Source organism: Artemia franciscana, chromosome 6, assembly GCF_032884065.1.
Source record: "Artemia franciscana chromosome 6, ASM3288406v1, whole genome shotgun sequence".
Taxonomy (NCBI): domain Eukaryota; kingdom Metazoa; phylum Arthropoda; class Branchiopoda; order Anostraca; family Artemiidae; genus Artemia; species Artemia franciscana.
The window spans coordinates 30,456,753-30,472,581 of record NC_088868.1 but is presented as its reverse complement, the minus strand read 5'-3'; the positions used below and the strand labels follow the sequence as shown (position 1 = coordinate 30,472,581).

Below are 15,829 nucleotides of genomic sequence, written 5' to 3'. Positions count from 1 at the left end.
ACTACACTCAAATCATCTGCATATTCTGAAGTTCAGGAGAGTTGTAGCTTCCAATTGATACCATGGTTTCCTATGGCCTTTTTCCTTAGCTTTAACCCTGTTTCCTATAACAGCATTCATCAGAACTACCCGTATAAAGGGGGATAATACCTTAATACAAGTAATAATGACTTCGTCAGTACCACAAGCCATTGTGACGTTCTTGTATAGTTTAAGACCTTAAGAAATCAAAAATCTACCCATAATAATCAATCAAACTTTTTAATTTTACTCTCCTTTTTCGTATTGTTTTATTTGTATGTGTACTGGGGTTGTTAGCCCAAACAAGCTTTGCTTCGGGCCGTTTGCTTGTTTTGTTTTGTTTATATATATTAATAGACCCATCTTTCTTTCAAAACTAAGAAAATAGATAATTACATCTACTACTTATCGCATCTCGTCACAGCAAAAAGTTACCTGATGCCAATGTGGCAAAAAATGTTCAAAAAGTGTTGACCTAATGCATAAACAGTCTCTGGCTTAGAAACCTTAGGTCGTTATGCTCGTTTTATCACCCCGGTTAGAAACGATAAATATAAAGTTATAACCGAACCAATAAAATATATAAGCAACACATTAATCTGAGTAAAAGCAGAACCGTTGACTTAGCAAGGGATGTCGCGTTTTATTCAGGCTACCCCCCCCCCCATCCTTGTAACATTAATTTGTCTCATTGAAAAAAGATAGGCCTAATCATCCTATAACTTTCAAGCCGATCAGGTAAAAAAAACTTCCTACCTTTCTAGTGAGGACTTATTGCTGAAGGGGTGGATGGGGGAGGGGGTCACAGATTGTCTCATTGAAAAAAGATAGGCCTAATCATCCTATAACTTTCAAGCCGATCAGGTAAAAAAAACTTCCTACCTTTCTAGTAAGGACTTGTTGCTGAAGGGGTGGATGGAGGGGGGTCACAGATTGTCTCATTGAAAAAAGATAGGCCTAATCATCCTATAACTTTCAAGCCGATCAGGTAAAAAAAACTTCCTACCTTTCTAGTGAGGACTTGTTGCTGAAGGGGTGGATGGGGGAGGGGGTCACAGATTGTCTCATTGAAAAAAGATAGGCCTAATCATCCTATAACTTTCAAGCCGATCAGGTAAAAAAAACTTCCTACCTTTCTAGTGAGGACTTGTTGCTGAAGGGGTGGATGGGGGAGGGGGTCACAGATTGTCTCATTGAAAAAAGATAGGCCTAATCATCCTATAACTTTCAAGCCGATCAGGTAAAACAAACCTCCTACCTTTCTAGTGAGGACTTGTTGCTGAAGGGGTGGATGGGGGGGGGGTCACAGATTGTCTCATTGAAAAAAGATAGGCCTAATCATCCTATAACTTTCAAGCCGATCAGGTAAAAAAAACTTCCTATCTTTCTAGGGAGGACTTTTTGCTGAAGGGGTGGATGGAAGGGGGGTCACAGACCAACTCTGTGCTTCCAATCACAAAGTCAAAAAAAGGTAAAATATTCATAAGTTTTTGAATAAATTTAAAATAGAGATGGGTGGTGATTAAGGGTCATTGGAAGAACTATTTGACCGCTTTTTTTCACGAATCATGCATATTGAAAAGCCTGGTGTGGTTCTAGTCCAAACAAAGTGGAAATAGGCAAACTTTCTGATGTCCACCAATTCAGTCCACAGCTCCGACTGATTTTTCCATTAAGTCAGGATTTGAAGTGTTTTTGCACCATGTCATTGAAACAAAATTAGTTTAGCACCGATAATCCTTGCCCACTTCAGTTTAAATAAGGTACAACCTACCTGCCTTTCTGCTGAAAGCTGGTGATGAAGGTAAGGGGAAAAGGGACTGAAGGGATCACGGGACATTTGTACCTCCTGCAGATTTAAATCCCTTGCATAATACTGGTTTAAAAAAATTAAAACATTACACCTTTTTATGGCAATCTGTTTGTAATGAACCGAGTTTGACTTAATTATTATTATTATTTTTTTTTTAATATAGTGAAAGTTCTATATTGATGTTCTCATTTCTTTCTTTCTAAATTAACTTAAAAAAAGTGCAAAAACCAAATTGTTTTGTCGCAACTTTACTTTACTAAGTGACTACTTTCACTGTGAGATAATTTTGTTATAATCATAGGTTTTAGCTTGGGTGAAACGGTGTTAGAGTCAGAATGTAACAAGGGAAAAAGGGATGTCCTCCGGATATGCTACTGATACGAGAGGGGTTGAACTGGAGACCTGATCCCCCTAAAAATACGCGGTAAAGTTGTGCAAAATGGTGCAAAAGCAGAGAAAAGTGGTGCTTTTCAAGGGTGTTGTGAAACGTCTTACTAAGTTTTCATGAACTGGAAAATTTACTACAAGCTGCCTGGATTTTTTTGGAATGGTATATACAGTCTAAATTAGGGTATCGAAGGTGTTATCAAATATCTCTCTCCTACCCTTTCACTTACAGAGTTTTCAATATTCTCTGGTCAGGTCCTTTATCTCTTTTAAATAATAAAAAGTATAATAAATAAGCTAGGTTTAGAATTTTTTCTCATTAACTAGAGGTCTCGGTAAAGTACTAGTTCAGAATTTGAGTTGAAATCCAAGAAAGGATTTTTCTTTATTTTTTCCAATCCGTATAGTTATACAATCTTATTGGACATACAAGTGTGAAAAGAGTGAAATTAGGAACCTAAGACTCATTTTAAGATCCAATTTGAGGCAAAGACCCGTTTCCAAAATTTTTATCCACTTGTCAGACAATTTTTCCAAATTTTACTCAACGTCTGGAAGGGGGAAGTGGTGATGCCTTCTGGTTCAAGAACATAACCTATCCACTTTTTTCATCGATGTCAGGAGTGATTCTTTTGTTGTTACAGTGCTGATAGTTAAAGTGTCATCAGCAAATAATGCAATTTTCATATTCTTTATATCATTGAAGTTGTTTTCACCTCAAGAAAACCAATGGTCACAGAACCAGTGCAGGACGAAGACCAATGCATTTTCTGAGGTCTACACCAAAGCGCGTAAGCCGGCTACTGGACAGCAATAAATTCCTGGGACCCCCAAGTCGAATGGATGCTTTATGCAATCCTGCCCCCATCTTGGTCACAACAGGGTTTTCAGCACTTGTCGGTGCTTTTCTGTCAACTAGAGTTGAAATACTGCATAGACAACCTCAGGCCTATTACCTCCGGCTCATTATATATTCATACCTACAAACATTATGTAACTATGTGAGGCCACTCATAATAGATAATTAGCTAGGAAGCGGTTTTTCAGCCCGAAAACCCCCACCAAAACAGACCAAGCCAAGAAGAAGTATTCATTAACTAGAATCCCGTGTGACTTCTGTGTTGTTTACTAAGCTACAATTTCCTCGGGGGATGCCACTCCTTAAATGGGATTAGAGTTGTCCGCAAGATCCCTAGTCTTGCAGGTACCCCAAAAGGGTTGAGGCAACACTTGGCAGACGCTTTTTTCCATAGATCTAGATCTTACGCCCTGCTCCAGTTGCCCTCCTATAAAGGATCCTCGTGAAATATAAAATTGACAGTGAAATATAAAATTATTTAACTGGATATTTCGAACACATATACAGTGTTCATCATCAGCAGTAAAACTCACTGCTGAGTAAGACTGTTTTACTGCTGATGATGAACACTGTATATGTGTTCGAAATATCCAGTTAAATAATTTTATATTTCATTGTCAATAAAAAGGTATCATCCCTATTTTGAACTGTTTTACTTTCCCTGGGTGAGCGTGGCTCAGTTTCTATTATGAACCCTCAGGAACAGGGGTTCCCTTGGTCCGCACTTCCTATGGAGATACCTTACATATCTGTAGTGTTCCCTTATCCCCTCTTGGGTACGTGCTGATTGGCCTGGGAAATCCCTACTTAGCAGTTATTGCAGCAAATGATTAGAATCTAATCTGTAAGCCAAATGCAAAATTTGAATTTTTCTTTTTTTTACTGAGTTCATTATGTTTGCACACATTGCACTCCCAGACAAAGCCATTGAATCAGAAAATTGGCATTTGTGCAATGCAGGCCATTATTCAGCATGCGAAAAAGATTTTTTTTTTAATTTCAAGTTTTAAGTTGACGCTTATATTGCTAAATATTGGTTTGCTTTTAACAGTATTAAACTTGAGAGTTTACTGCCGTTGGATATTTTAATTTAATTTTAATTTATTGATGTCCTAATGTATATTTAAATGTTATTGTAGTGAATAAATATAGTCAATTTTTTATGAACTAAGGTCAAAGCTATTATAGTGAATACACATAGTTCAGTCTATTCTAACCTTTGGGTCTTAAATATATTATTATTTTACAGGTTCTCTTATACCGGAAATCTTTGAAGATTCATTACGCAGCAGAGCCAGTTGAAGATGAATGTCTTGGAAATCCAGAAAATATTCTAATCGGTGACACAAACAATGTTATGTCATTCATTTGGAATATCCATTATCTTTGGGCTATTCCTTTCAAGGTAGATTATTGTTATGGTCTTTCTGTTGCTAACAACGCTAGCGCTAGCTTAGTCGCTAACAACGATGTTTTTCCAGTTTTTAAACTGGACACTTAACCTTGTTTTTCGTTTATAAGCATTCACTGTCTGTGGGTTATCACGTTCAATGCATGCTATTGTTGTGAATCCTTTAATATTTGATATCTTATTCACTAACTCAGTGAAATAAAGAAGTAAGATTTGTTTATAAATTTTACATCTTTACACGTTTTCATATGTTTCTCTATGTTTACGCGTGTATGTTGATATGCATTCTTTATGTTAATATGTACTTTATATGTTTCTATTGGAAGATTTTACTTCTTTTTCTAATTTCAGACTGCAGACATTCTTCATTAAGTTTGAACATTCACTATCTGTGGGCTATCCCGTTCAACTCGAACTGTTCTAACAACTTCTCTGTCATACTAATATTTTAGTCACTTATTCTTTGCAAAGATGCATGTACTTACCCTCTTTGGTATTTGCTTTTTCTTTTTGAATTTTGTCGTCATTAAAATTTTTTAGGTATGTTCTGCTGAGTATCCCTTACTACCTTACTGCCTTATCTGCCTTATCTACCTTATCTGCCTTATCTGCTTATCTACCTTATCTGCCTAAAGGTTAAAGTCAGCTATATTGATTTTTCCACATAGATGTTCAGGGTTCAGTTCGTTATTTGAGGCAAAGGGGAGAGAAAGTGACATCAAACTGATAACTTATAAGTTTTTATTTACTTTATCATTATATGCATTATCATAATTTTTAGTATTATTTTTACTATTTTACCAAAGAGGTGATTTTTTTTATTTTCACATACTACGCGTTAAATGGGTTTATCTAGATCCTATGGTCTGTAAATAAATAAACCCTAAAAATTAGATTTATTGTTAAATCTTATATCGATATTCTAAAAAACTTTCAAATTAGAATAAATGATACTACAGTTTAGAGTTTAAATCTTTCACCTTCAAATCTTACTAAACAATATCGAGTGAAATCGTCGATATTTGTAGAATAGATTAATAACTCTTCAGTATTTGGAGACATCGATACCCAAAAAGGATGGGGATAATGCATCCCTATACCCTTTAGGTGCAAGACAATAAATGTGAAACAGAAACTGTATGTTCTTATGCTAGAAGAATGTATGAAGATTTGAATCTTAAAAAAAAAAGTTTTCAAGCTTTTACCTCACTGGACTTTTTTTTATCTTATTCCTCCAATTTTTTTTATCTCCTGCAAATATTGTCATTGTCTTTCTATGAGTTGCTCATAAAATTAGACGTTATACGAGTCACTCATATGAGTGAACCCATGCTAAGGGAACCTCTGCTGCATAAAAAATCTTTAAAGATTTCCGGTAGAAAAAAAAATATTTAAGAACCAAAGGTTAGAATAGAATGGACCTTGGTTCATAAGCATTGGTGTGTGTTTATTCACCACAATAACATTTAATTATGCATTAGGAAATCAATGAATTAAAATCAAATGTATGTTTTGCTGTCACTTAAAAGTTAATTTTCACTTGAAGATAGTTTCAACCAGGGTCTGCTCAATTTCAAGATGTCTTTTCTTTTCACGATGTAATCTCAAGAGGGCAATTATAAAGTAGGCACAGTAGGTTTTAAAAAAGGAAATAAAAATTTCAATTTTGAATTATCCAATAGCAACAATTTTGCTGTCCTTTCTGTTTCTTACTTAAACTGAATCTGTTTCAGTTTCTTACCTACATTCTTGCTTCGGTTTCTTACTCACGTTTCTTCATAGGTGGCTTTGATCATTTTCCTTCTTTACATAAAGCTAGGAACAAGTGCTGTCTACGGAACAATTGGTGCCATTTTACTACTTCTTCCCGGTCAGTTGTTCGTAATGAAGAAAATGAGCTCTATCAGTAGTGTGCTAATGGTGAGTATATCAGTTTTTTTTTCTTTATAACAGTGGTTAGGACATTGAGCTCCTGATTCAGTCTTGATCGATATTGTAGCTTTGCTAAAGTAGTTCTGATCAATTCAAACAGTAGTTTACAGAATCAGTGCTACCCAACTTGTACCCCCAACTGATCCCCCCTGCTCTCTCACCATATCGCTACTTTTAAAACTTATATTATATTTTCCATACATTTTCCTTGTTTTTATGCTACGATACCCTTCTATGATATGCATCCCCTCTCCCCAAAAAATTCCAGTGATTCATATTAGTAAATTAAAAAATTAAAAATAACACAGGAACTGTTAACCAAAGGAATACGAAAAGTGAACTCGATCTTTATCCTATTTAAATAAAAAAAAAAAAATATATCTTAGTTGACTCCAGACAATTACGATCTATTTGCAGATCCATAGCTCGAATGCTCTTGTAGCCTGCCTCCATAGCTCGAACCCTACTGGAAATGAAGTTCTAGTAGCTAGATAGTACAGGGTCCAGATATCTTTAAAGATTACTGCTGCCTTTGCTGATGATAAGGGCAAGAGCATTGGTCGGGTTTTGTCATATGAAGCAATGTTGTCCCTGGAAAATATTCTTCCGTTGTAGAGGCTAACCCTCTTAACCAGTTAATATCTAATGATTTTTTGTAATGATTATCCTTTGCTACTGGTAACTAGGTAATTTTTGTAGCCAACAGCACTACTTAAACTTAGAAAAGAGCGATACGTTGTTTTTTTCCCACAAAGGTCATTGTTTTGAAACTATGGGTGTAGAAACCCGGCGAAGGGTTTATTCAGTCACTAATTAATTAGATTTTAATTATAGTTAGTTTAAAATTAATTAACTGTTAACCTCGTACCCTTTAGAGGAGCGAAAAATAATTGGAGGGTGACCTGACACCCTTCCAACGCCCAATGTATTACTGTGCACCTTCACAGCCCCCTTTACTTCACATTAACACTTCATTGATGATAGCTTTTAAGTCAAAATGGTCAATGGCTTTTAAGTCAATGGGTGAGTAAGTCGTCCCTAAAGACATAGTTATTAGGTTTTTCGACTGTGGTGAATAAAATGGCTATCTCAGAATTTTTATCCGGTGACTTTTATGAAAAAATGAGCGTGGGAGGGGGCCTAGGTGCCCTCCAATTTTTTGGTCACTTAAAAAGGGCACTAGAACTTTTAATTTCCATTAGAATGAGCACTCTCACGACATTCTAGGACCACTCAGTCGATACGATCTCCCCTGGGAAAAAAACAAAAAAACAAAAACAAAAAAACAAACACGCATCCGTGATCTGTCTTCTGGCAAAAAATGCGAAATTCCACATTTTTGTAGATATGAGATTGAAACTTCTACAATAAGGTTCTCTGATACGCTGAATCTGATGGTGTTATTTTTGTTAAGATTGTACGACCTTTAGAGGGTGTTTCTCCCTATTTTCTAAAATGAGGCAAATTTTCTCGGGCTCGTAACTTTTGATGGGTATAACTAATCTTGATGAAACTTATATATTTAAAATCAGTATTAAAATGCGATTTTTTTGATGTAACTATTGGTATCAAAATTCCATTTTTTAGAGTTTTGGTTACTATTGAGCCGGGTCGCTCCTTACTACAGTTCGTTACCACGAACTGTTTGATATTTCCTTGTTTTTTCATATTTTGCTACTGGCTGATAAAATCCTCGTTTTTAACCTATTGGATTTTTCTCTTTTCATTTATTATTTCCTTTCTTTGTGTTCATACGTCATGCACTCAGAACGTATTTAGGGTGACATATTGCCGAAGATGTCCTTATCGGACAACCGTCAAAGGCTGAACGAAAAGCAGGCTGTCCTCGTCTTGGGTGGGAGGACGTCATAAAGAAAGTTTCAAAGGAAATGGGAACTTCCTGGGAGGGTGTAAAAGGGAGGCTTTGAATAGATTGAAATGTGGGAGGAGCATGCGTTGTTAGTATTAGTTATAGTAGTAGTATTTCAGGTTCTTTTGTATGTAGTTTAACTTAAAACTGGCTATTTTATGATAATATGTATATATTTAATATATTTTTGTAATGTTTATGTTGGTCTTCTAAGGCCTAAACTTTACTTTTGCATATTTTAAAACAAATACAAAGATGATAATTCTGTCAATTTCCTTTCATATTCCGTACCATTGTTCCTTTGAGGAGGGGACTGACAAGCATTTGACAGATATTTATGACTTTCAGAAATACGTAAGGATTTTAAAGAAAATTTCAGCATGTATGAAGGTGGCACTAATAAAATGTATTACCACGCTTAACGGTGTTTATGATGTTTTACGATTTTTTACGATGTTTTACGAATTTTGCATAGAGGTCTTTAAACTTATGGTCATACGGTTTTATGATGACCACCGTTTAGGCCTTAGAAGACCACCGTTTAACGGTGTTTATGATGTTTTACGATGTTCCATGGTGTGTTACGATATTTTCTATTTTGTACCGTCGTTTTCTTTCAGGAGGCAACTGACAAGCGCTTGAAGAGGATCGTTGACTTTTTAACATATGTTAAGACTGTGAAACTTCAAGCGAGTGAATGTCTTGTGGAAAATCAAATTAAAAGTGCAAGGGACTCAGAGCTAAAAATCCTAAATAGAGATTCGTTTTATTGGGCTATTTTGTGTAAGTTGGGTTTATATTCTTTATATTGTTCCCTCAAAAATGTGTTAAAAATCTATCACCATTTGAGCATAAGTAAAAGTGAGCTCAGGGGCTCCCACATAAATTTTCTCAATGGATTGAAGGTGGATAAATCACCTTTCCTCTTCGTGAAGCCTCTTCCCTTGTGGGAATCCTAAAGGAGGCTTCTTATTTTATGGATTTATCTCGAATGTTTCTTGCAAGGGCCAACAACTTCTACCACCAATAACTATTTAATTATTAAAATTTCAAAGATCGAATTTGCCAATTATGATAAATAAGATAAATAAGAAGTTTAGATAATTGGTGATTAATTAAGTTTTTTAATGGAGAAATTTGAAATCTTGAAGCAGTCTGTTTTGTTTCCAGCAAACAGATAAAAAATATATTGTATTAAAAAAAATTCCATAGCAAATCAAAAAGCTTATCAAGTCATAGAACACAAATTCCTTTGAATAAAAACATGTTTTAATTCGATGCACTCCTTGGCGGGCTGTCCACCGTGCACGTCACCTGGATCAGAGCCTTTCAGGGTGAAAGCTTTTCCACGCCAGTGCTCAACCATCTGGCTGTCGTTCTTTTATAAGAAGAAGTCAGGCAATTGAAATAGCCAATCTGGCTTTTATCATTATGGTTAAAAAGGGAGTCTCTCAAGGCAAAATCCTTTATAGCAACAGCACAGCTATATACAACTGCATCCAAGATTATAAATTATTTTACTATTTTATTTTACTATTTTATTTAAATGTAATTAAAAAAAGTACTGATTCCTAGACATTCAGTGGGCAGTTTTCGAAGCAGTTTCTTTAGTTTTCTATTTAAGTACAAATAACACTAATGCTTTTGGGGAGTGTAAGGGGGATGGGAAATGCAAATTTTGTTCCTGTTTTATGGCTCATTTTGGTTTAAAAATTGTTTTTTGTCTCTGAAAACTGTGTTTAAAACATTTAAAAAGAATTTTCTATTTAAAATATGCCTACGAATGAATAATTTCTTCAGAAAAATAAAAGAATTAAGACTGACTTGAAAATTAAACAAATAAAACATTTTCAGGTTTTGAGCTTCAAAAGAAAAAAGCAAAAAAATATAGTAAATTCCTGATTAATTTTGGCCTTCTACAGAATTCCTAACTCAGTTGACCACCAAGGTAACAGAAAGGCTAATGGTGCGTCTTAATTATAACCTTGAGTAAAAACCTAAGTTAACCTAAATATGTAATTAAAGAACATAAATTCAGGTTTTATTTATTTTTGAAGATTTCCATTCTACACACTTTTACGCAGTTATACGGTTCTTTATTTCAGCCTGATCAATTTTTTCTTTGATGTATTTCTAGCTCAAATGACAGCAGTGCAAATAAAATTAATGACACTTTAATAATTAAATGACATAATATAACTTGCAATGAGGTTTCGTTTTACTTTTAAAATCCGTTTAAAAGACGCAAGAGGCTAGGGGTGGTATTTCTTTGGAATTTGAAAGTTTCTGAATTAGAAAGATAAATTTAATAACTGGTGATAATGCTGTCTTTGGTTGCATCATATCTGAGGGAACTTTATATTTGGCCTAAATAAGTGGGTTTTTTTTTTATTTTGATCCCATGTCCATGCGTAAGGACTTCGAAGAGCTTTATTTCTTTTGAAAATCTCTGAAAAAATATAAAATATCAATTTCTAGCAAAAATTAAATGTGTACACAAAAAAAAATTAAAAAGCTGATAAAATTGAATCTTTCAAAGCATGTTTGAAACCGAAGACGTAACTTAACCAATCCGTTAATCAATAAGTGTAATAACAAACTTAACTAATAACAAATTTAACTAAGTTCTGGTAACAGATAAAAATTCAGGGATCTAGTGTCAGTTAGAGGTATTTGACCCCATCAGTTTTCAATACGTTCAATATGATGGCACTTAAGATATCGTAATATCTTTTAAATCTTCATAAAAAAACAAATCAAGGAAGTGTTTAGCTTTCACAGAGGTAGTCATAACTGTTTTGTTTATATTTACGGCAATGACTTCCCCGTATTTGGTTGTCTTTTTTATTATTATTAGTCATTGAACAATCCCTTAATATTTACTAGCGGTTACCCTTGTTCCAATACAAAAGAGCCTTATGCGTGATTCTCCTTTAACGGATAATTTTCGGCCAATAGTGGCCAATAATTTTGCTCAATAATTTTCGGTCAATACAGTCGACAGTATCAAAACTGTTCAAATATCTGTTGTTTTTTTTTTGCCGGGAAATTTTCTTAAAATAGGTAGCAATAAGTTCGCTTATATGAAATGTCTTTTGGCAGAAGTTGCGGTTTCATACCATATCCTATTATTGAGGAGTATTTGTCATTTTTCTACGTTTATTTACGCTTGCTCTTTAAATTTAAATATTGAAAGATGACGTCAATCATTTGAAAATTTCATAATTTTCCTGAAGATCCCAGCTTATTTAAGAATCCAGTCCCTTAGGTTACCTAGCAAGAAATTTTCAATACGTTAGAATTCTGAATGACTCTACTCGTTTCTGGATGAAATGGTGTTCCCCAGGATTGTACACTGTCTGCTTTCCTTTTCTTGGTTTATTGTGTAGACCTTGATGTGCATCTTACTCCTAGTGGACTTGGATGTCATGTTGATTTAGTTTTTATAAGCAGTTTAAATTATGCTTATGATCTGGTATTGCCTACTTGTCCGGTTGCTCTCAACATTTTACATAAGATCTGTGAGAATTGCGCAGCTGATTATGATGTTTTGTAAAAAATTTTCTTGGTCTAAATGTGTATGTGTTCACCCGCCACACTGTTTGATACCCCCGAAACAAGCTGACATTTATAAAGGAGTTTCATTACTTAGGATTCATCTTTAATGAGTATCTGCTGGACAAGGCTAGCATTGGTCATTCTCTTAGGTCTACTGGTTTTGAAATTGCTCAGCTGAGGTCAAGAACTTTCTTTTTTGTGCTTACTGCACCAGTAGCTTCGGGTTGTCATGGGTTCGGGTTGTCACTATTCATGGTTTACGTGGACTTCAAGTGGTATTCAATGATACCATTCGGTTCCCTGCACAAGTTGCATCATTATTTTAGTGCTACTGGGTAGTGTGCTTAAGTTCGTTAGCCACTGTTTAACCAGCTACGTGTATCTACATGCTTATAATTGTTTGCTTATTGAAACACTATCTGTGTTCTTTTAAGCCTTTCATTGCCAACATGGTGAACGCTTTACGAGCCTCATCAATCCAGATAGGCCAGTTTCCAATATATTTTTTCTTATTCTTTCGTTGTTTCTCTTTTTGTGGCATTTTTATAGTCGTTATTTTATTTTGTTGGCTGGAAATAATTATTGAATTGAAGGGACTTGTGCTTTTTATATTGGTTGATATTCACAACTTTCCTATCATCTTTTCAGCTTCCAGGGGCTTATCTTGTAATATAAAACTATAAAAAATTCGTTCTTTTATTCAAACAAAAGGACAAGAAAACCATATATATTTTTTTTATTTCAAGTTCATCTACGAATGACTTGTAAATTTAAATTAAAAGGTTAAAATAAAAGACTTGAAATACAAAAAGGAAGTTTTAGAGGCCTTAGGAGTGGGCATTGCTCTTCTCTTTAATGTACATATTCCTTCTGAACGTACTTAAATTCTGTTTCGATTTGCTCTAGAAGTCTTTTTTATAATATCCTTTCGAGATTCTCTCTTGAATTTACATTGTTTTGCTCTCTTGAAGATGTATGCTCCTGCTACTGAGAAAATTCTTCAAAATTTTGTAAGCTTGGGGCCTTAAGATATCCCTTTGCCAGTATTGGCCCAGAATTTTTCTGCAGTACTAAAAGTTTTACTAGATTTCAACGTAACACGACAGTTTTTCTGCTATTCAAAAGCTGAGATTTACCCTGACTCATTTGATGAATTACAGTTTTAGAATTTGCTTCGCTTTTTTTCCTTTTTTTTGGGGGGGGGGAGCGTGAAAATATGTTGAAAAAATATGGAAAACATTGCAAAAGTAGGGAAATTTTTCTTATTTTCTAAGCAAGCTTGGGTCATTCTTTAAAAAAAAAATCTTAAGTAGTGTCATACCTCTGGCTCAGGGAAAGAATATATCCGAAACTTATCAGTCTGATGATATAATTATCTTGTCACTTCCTTGCAAGTTGAATCTTTAGGCTTGTCACAAAACCGCATATTTCACAGGGACCACAAAGCTTAGAAGGGAAAACGAACAAAATCAATATTTCAAAACATCTAATAAATTTTTATCTTTCAGCATTTTTAACTCAGGCAACCCCAGTGCTAATAGGAATTATGGCATTTGGCGTTTATAATTTCGGTGAAGGGACACCCCTCAAAGCAGAAACGATATTTACAAGTCTGGCCTTAATTACGCAACTTATGGTTCCGCTTGCACTATTTCCGATTACTTTATCGATGCTCATTTCTGCAAAGGTAATGACTACGTAGGCTAATTTATCTGTATTTCGGTACTTGTGGTACCACTTATGGTACCACTTACCACTCTGTGGCTATTATTACTTGACTCGTGGTTTAACTTACACTGTTTCTGATCGCTGCATTGAGGCTTATATCAGCAAAGCTAAATAGCATATACTCAATGAATCGAGTTTATGGAATCGACTCAATGAAATCGAGTCAATTAAGCATCTTTGATTTAGTTGACAATTGACAAAAATATCGAAAAAATTTGATATTTTCCAAATGTTTCTGTACTGGCCTGTGACCATTAGGAAGAAAAATGAGAACATTCGGATAGATTTTTTGGCTCCTTACAACAAGGCGTCTTCAGTTTTAAAAAAGGGAAAGGATCTAAACAATAAAATTTTAAAAAGGAAGAAATTTGAAATCAAAGTGCAACACAAAGAAAATATCACACCAAACAGTATGCAAATGCTACTCCACGAAAAAACTACGGAAGCATAATATACAACACGATGAGATACTCCTATAATATTGGATGTTTCATGGAGTAGCGATTGTTTACATTGATTTAGTTTTTTCACCCTTCACATTATTATACTTATAATGTCAGTTTAGCTATTGAGCTTTTATCTAATTTATTAAACTTTGATCTTTTATTTAAACTGTGGTTAAAATCTTAAAAAATATCTTATGGTAGGGAGCTGCAACTGACAATTTGACCTTTAACACATGATTAGCATTTAATAGATATATTTAATAGATACATTATATAGGGGCCAGTGTTTACCCGCCTCTCCCCAGAAAATGCCTTCCCTTGGCAAATCCCGTGGAAAATCTCCCCCCCCCCATACAAAAAAACCCACTAAAAAAGACACTGGGAAAACCCTAAATGTACGCCCCCCTCCATTTGGAGCACATTGAAAAATAGAAAATGAAGGAATCTAATAGAAAAAAACAAACAAAAGGTGTGAAAAAATCCATAAAAAAGACAAAGTCATAAAAAACGAAAAGAAATTAATTTTAAAAAAATTCCACAAAACAAGTTTGTCAAAGAAAAGTATAGAGCTCCATTAAGCTAATAATAAATAGAAATAAATTCAAATAATTTTCCAAGCTTAAAACTCACACAAATCACCATCAATCAATAAATAAATTCGAAAACAAACAGAAATTACAATAAATAACCGAATCAAGCTCAAAACGAGCAAAAATAATTTACTGAAAACAAATTAAATTTATATGTTTTTACTTCTTTTTCTCTAATAAATAAAGAATTATTAGGACGTTGTTAGCATCCCATAGAAGGGTCCTACGGGCTAGGTATTGCTTGAATCCCGGTACCGACACTTTTTGAAGTTTCTTTAAGATGCAGGTACTTGTTACGTAATAGGGGGTATTTTTTCAAGATGCAGGTGTTTATTACTTAGTAAAACTTGTTTGTTGCGTAATAAGGGGTGTTTTTTCTTTATTGTTATGTTAATTGTATTAAGACGTTATTAGCATCCCTTAGAAGGGTCCTACGGGCCAGGTATCGATTGAATCCTGGTACCGACACTTTTTGAAGTTTCTTTAAGATGCAGGTACTTGTTACGTAATAGGGGGTATTTTTTCAAGATGCAGGTGTTTATTACTTAGTAAAACTTGTTTGTTGCGTAATAAGGGGTGTTTTTTCTTTATTGTTATGTTAATTGTATTAAGACGTTATTAGCATCCCTTAGAAGGGTCCTACGGGCCAGGTATCGATTGAATCCTGGTACCGACACTTTTTGAAGTTTCTTCAAGATGCATGTACTTGTTACGTAATAGGGAGTTTTTTAAGATGCAGGTGTTTATTACGTAGTAAAACTTGTTTGTTCCGTAATAGGGGATGTTTGTTCTTTATTGTTATGTTAATTGTTTGAAAGCCTAAGGATGTTGGAAAAATTCTGGAGTCCCCCAACTAGGGACATAATCCAAACTGATCTTAATACAATATTTTCGTAGTTTATTTCTGATTTACACACAAGCCCTTTATTTCAATTGTCCTCTTACATATTGATTTTGCAGAAAGAACAAAGGAGCCCCGTTACGTGGTCTAGACTATTGATTATTACGTGGTCTAGTCTATTGATTTTCCAACAAGAAAAAAGGAATCCCACTGTAAGATCTTGTATAGATTAAATAAAAAAAACAAGTTTTTTTTTACCGGAAAGTAAGGCGTTACATTAAAACTGAAAGGAGCTGCTTCCTCATCAATGCACTGCTCTTTACACTAAAGTTCGACTCTTTCTCTTAACTCTACTTTTTAAAACAGTAGAAAA

The 15,829-nt window shown here is 34.5% G+C and overlaps 1 protein-coding gene across 4 annotated transcripts in view; it reads left to right on the top strand.

The window, feature by feature from the left end:
- Window positions 1–15,829, top strand: part of LOC136028300 (ATP-binding cassette sub-family C member Sur-like) — a 234,735-nt gene that overhangs the window by 89,509 nt on the left and 129,397 nt on the right. For all 4 annotated transcript variants that reach the window (XM_065706058.1, XM_065706059.1, XM_065706061.1 and 1 more), the window contains 4 exons: window positions 4,330–4,485; window positions 6,274–6,411; window positions 8,914–9,076; window positions 13,360–13,538. In XM_065706058.1, the coding sequence (XP_065562130.1) occupies window positions 4,330–4,485; window positions 6,274–6,411; window positions 8,914–9,076; window positions 13,360–13,538 (636 nt within the window). The remainder of the gene's footprint in view (window positions 1–4,329; window positions 4,486–6,273; window positions 6,412–8,913; window positions 9,077–13,359; window positions 13,539–15,829) is intronic.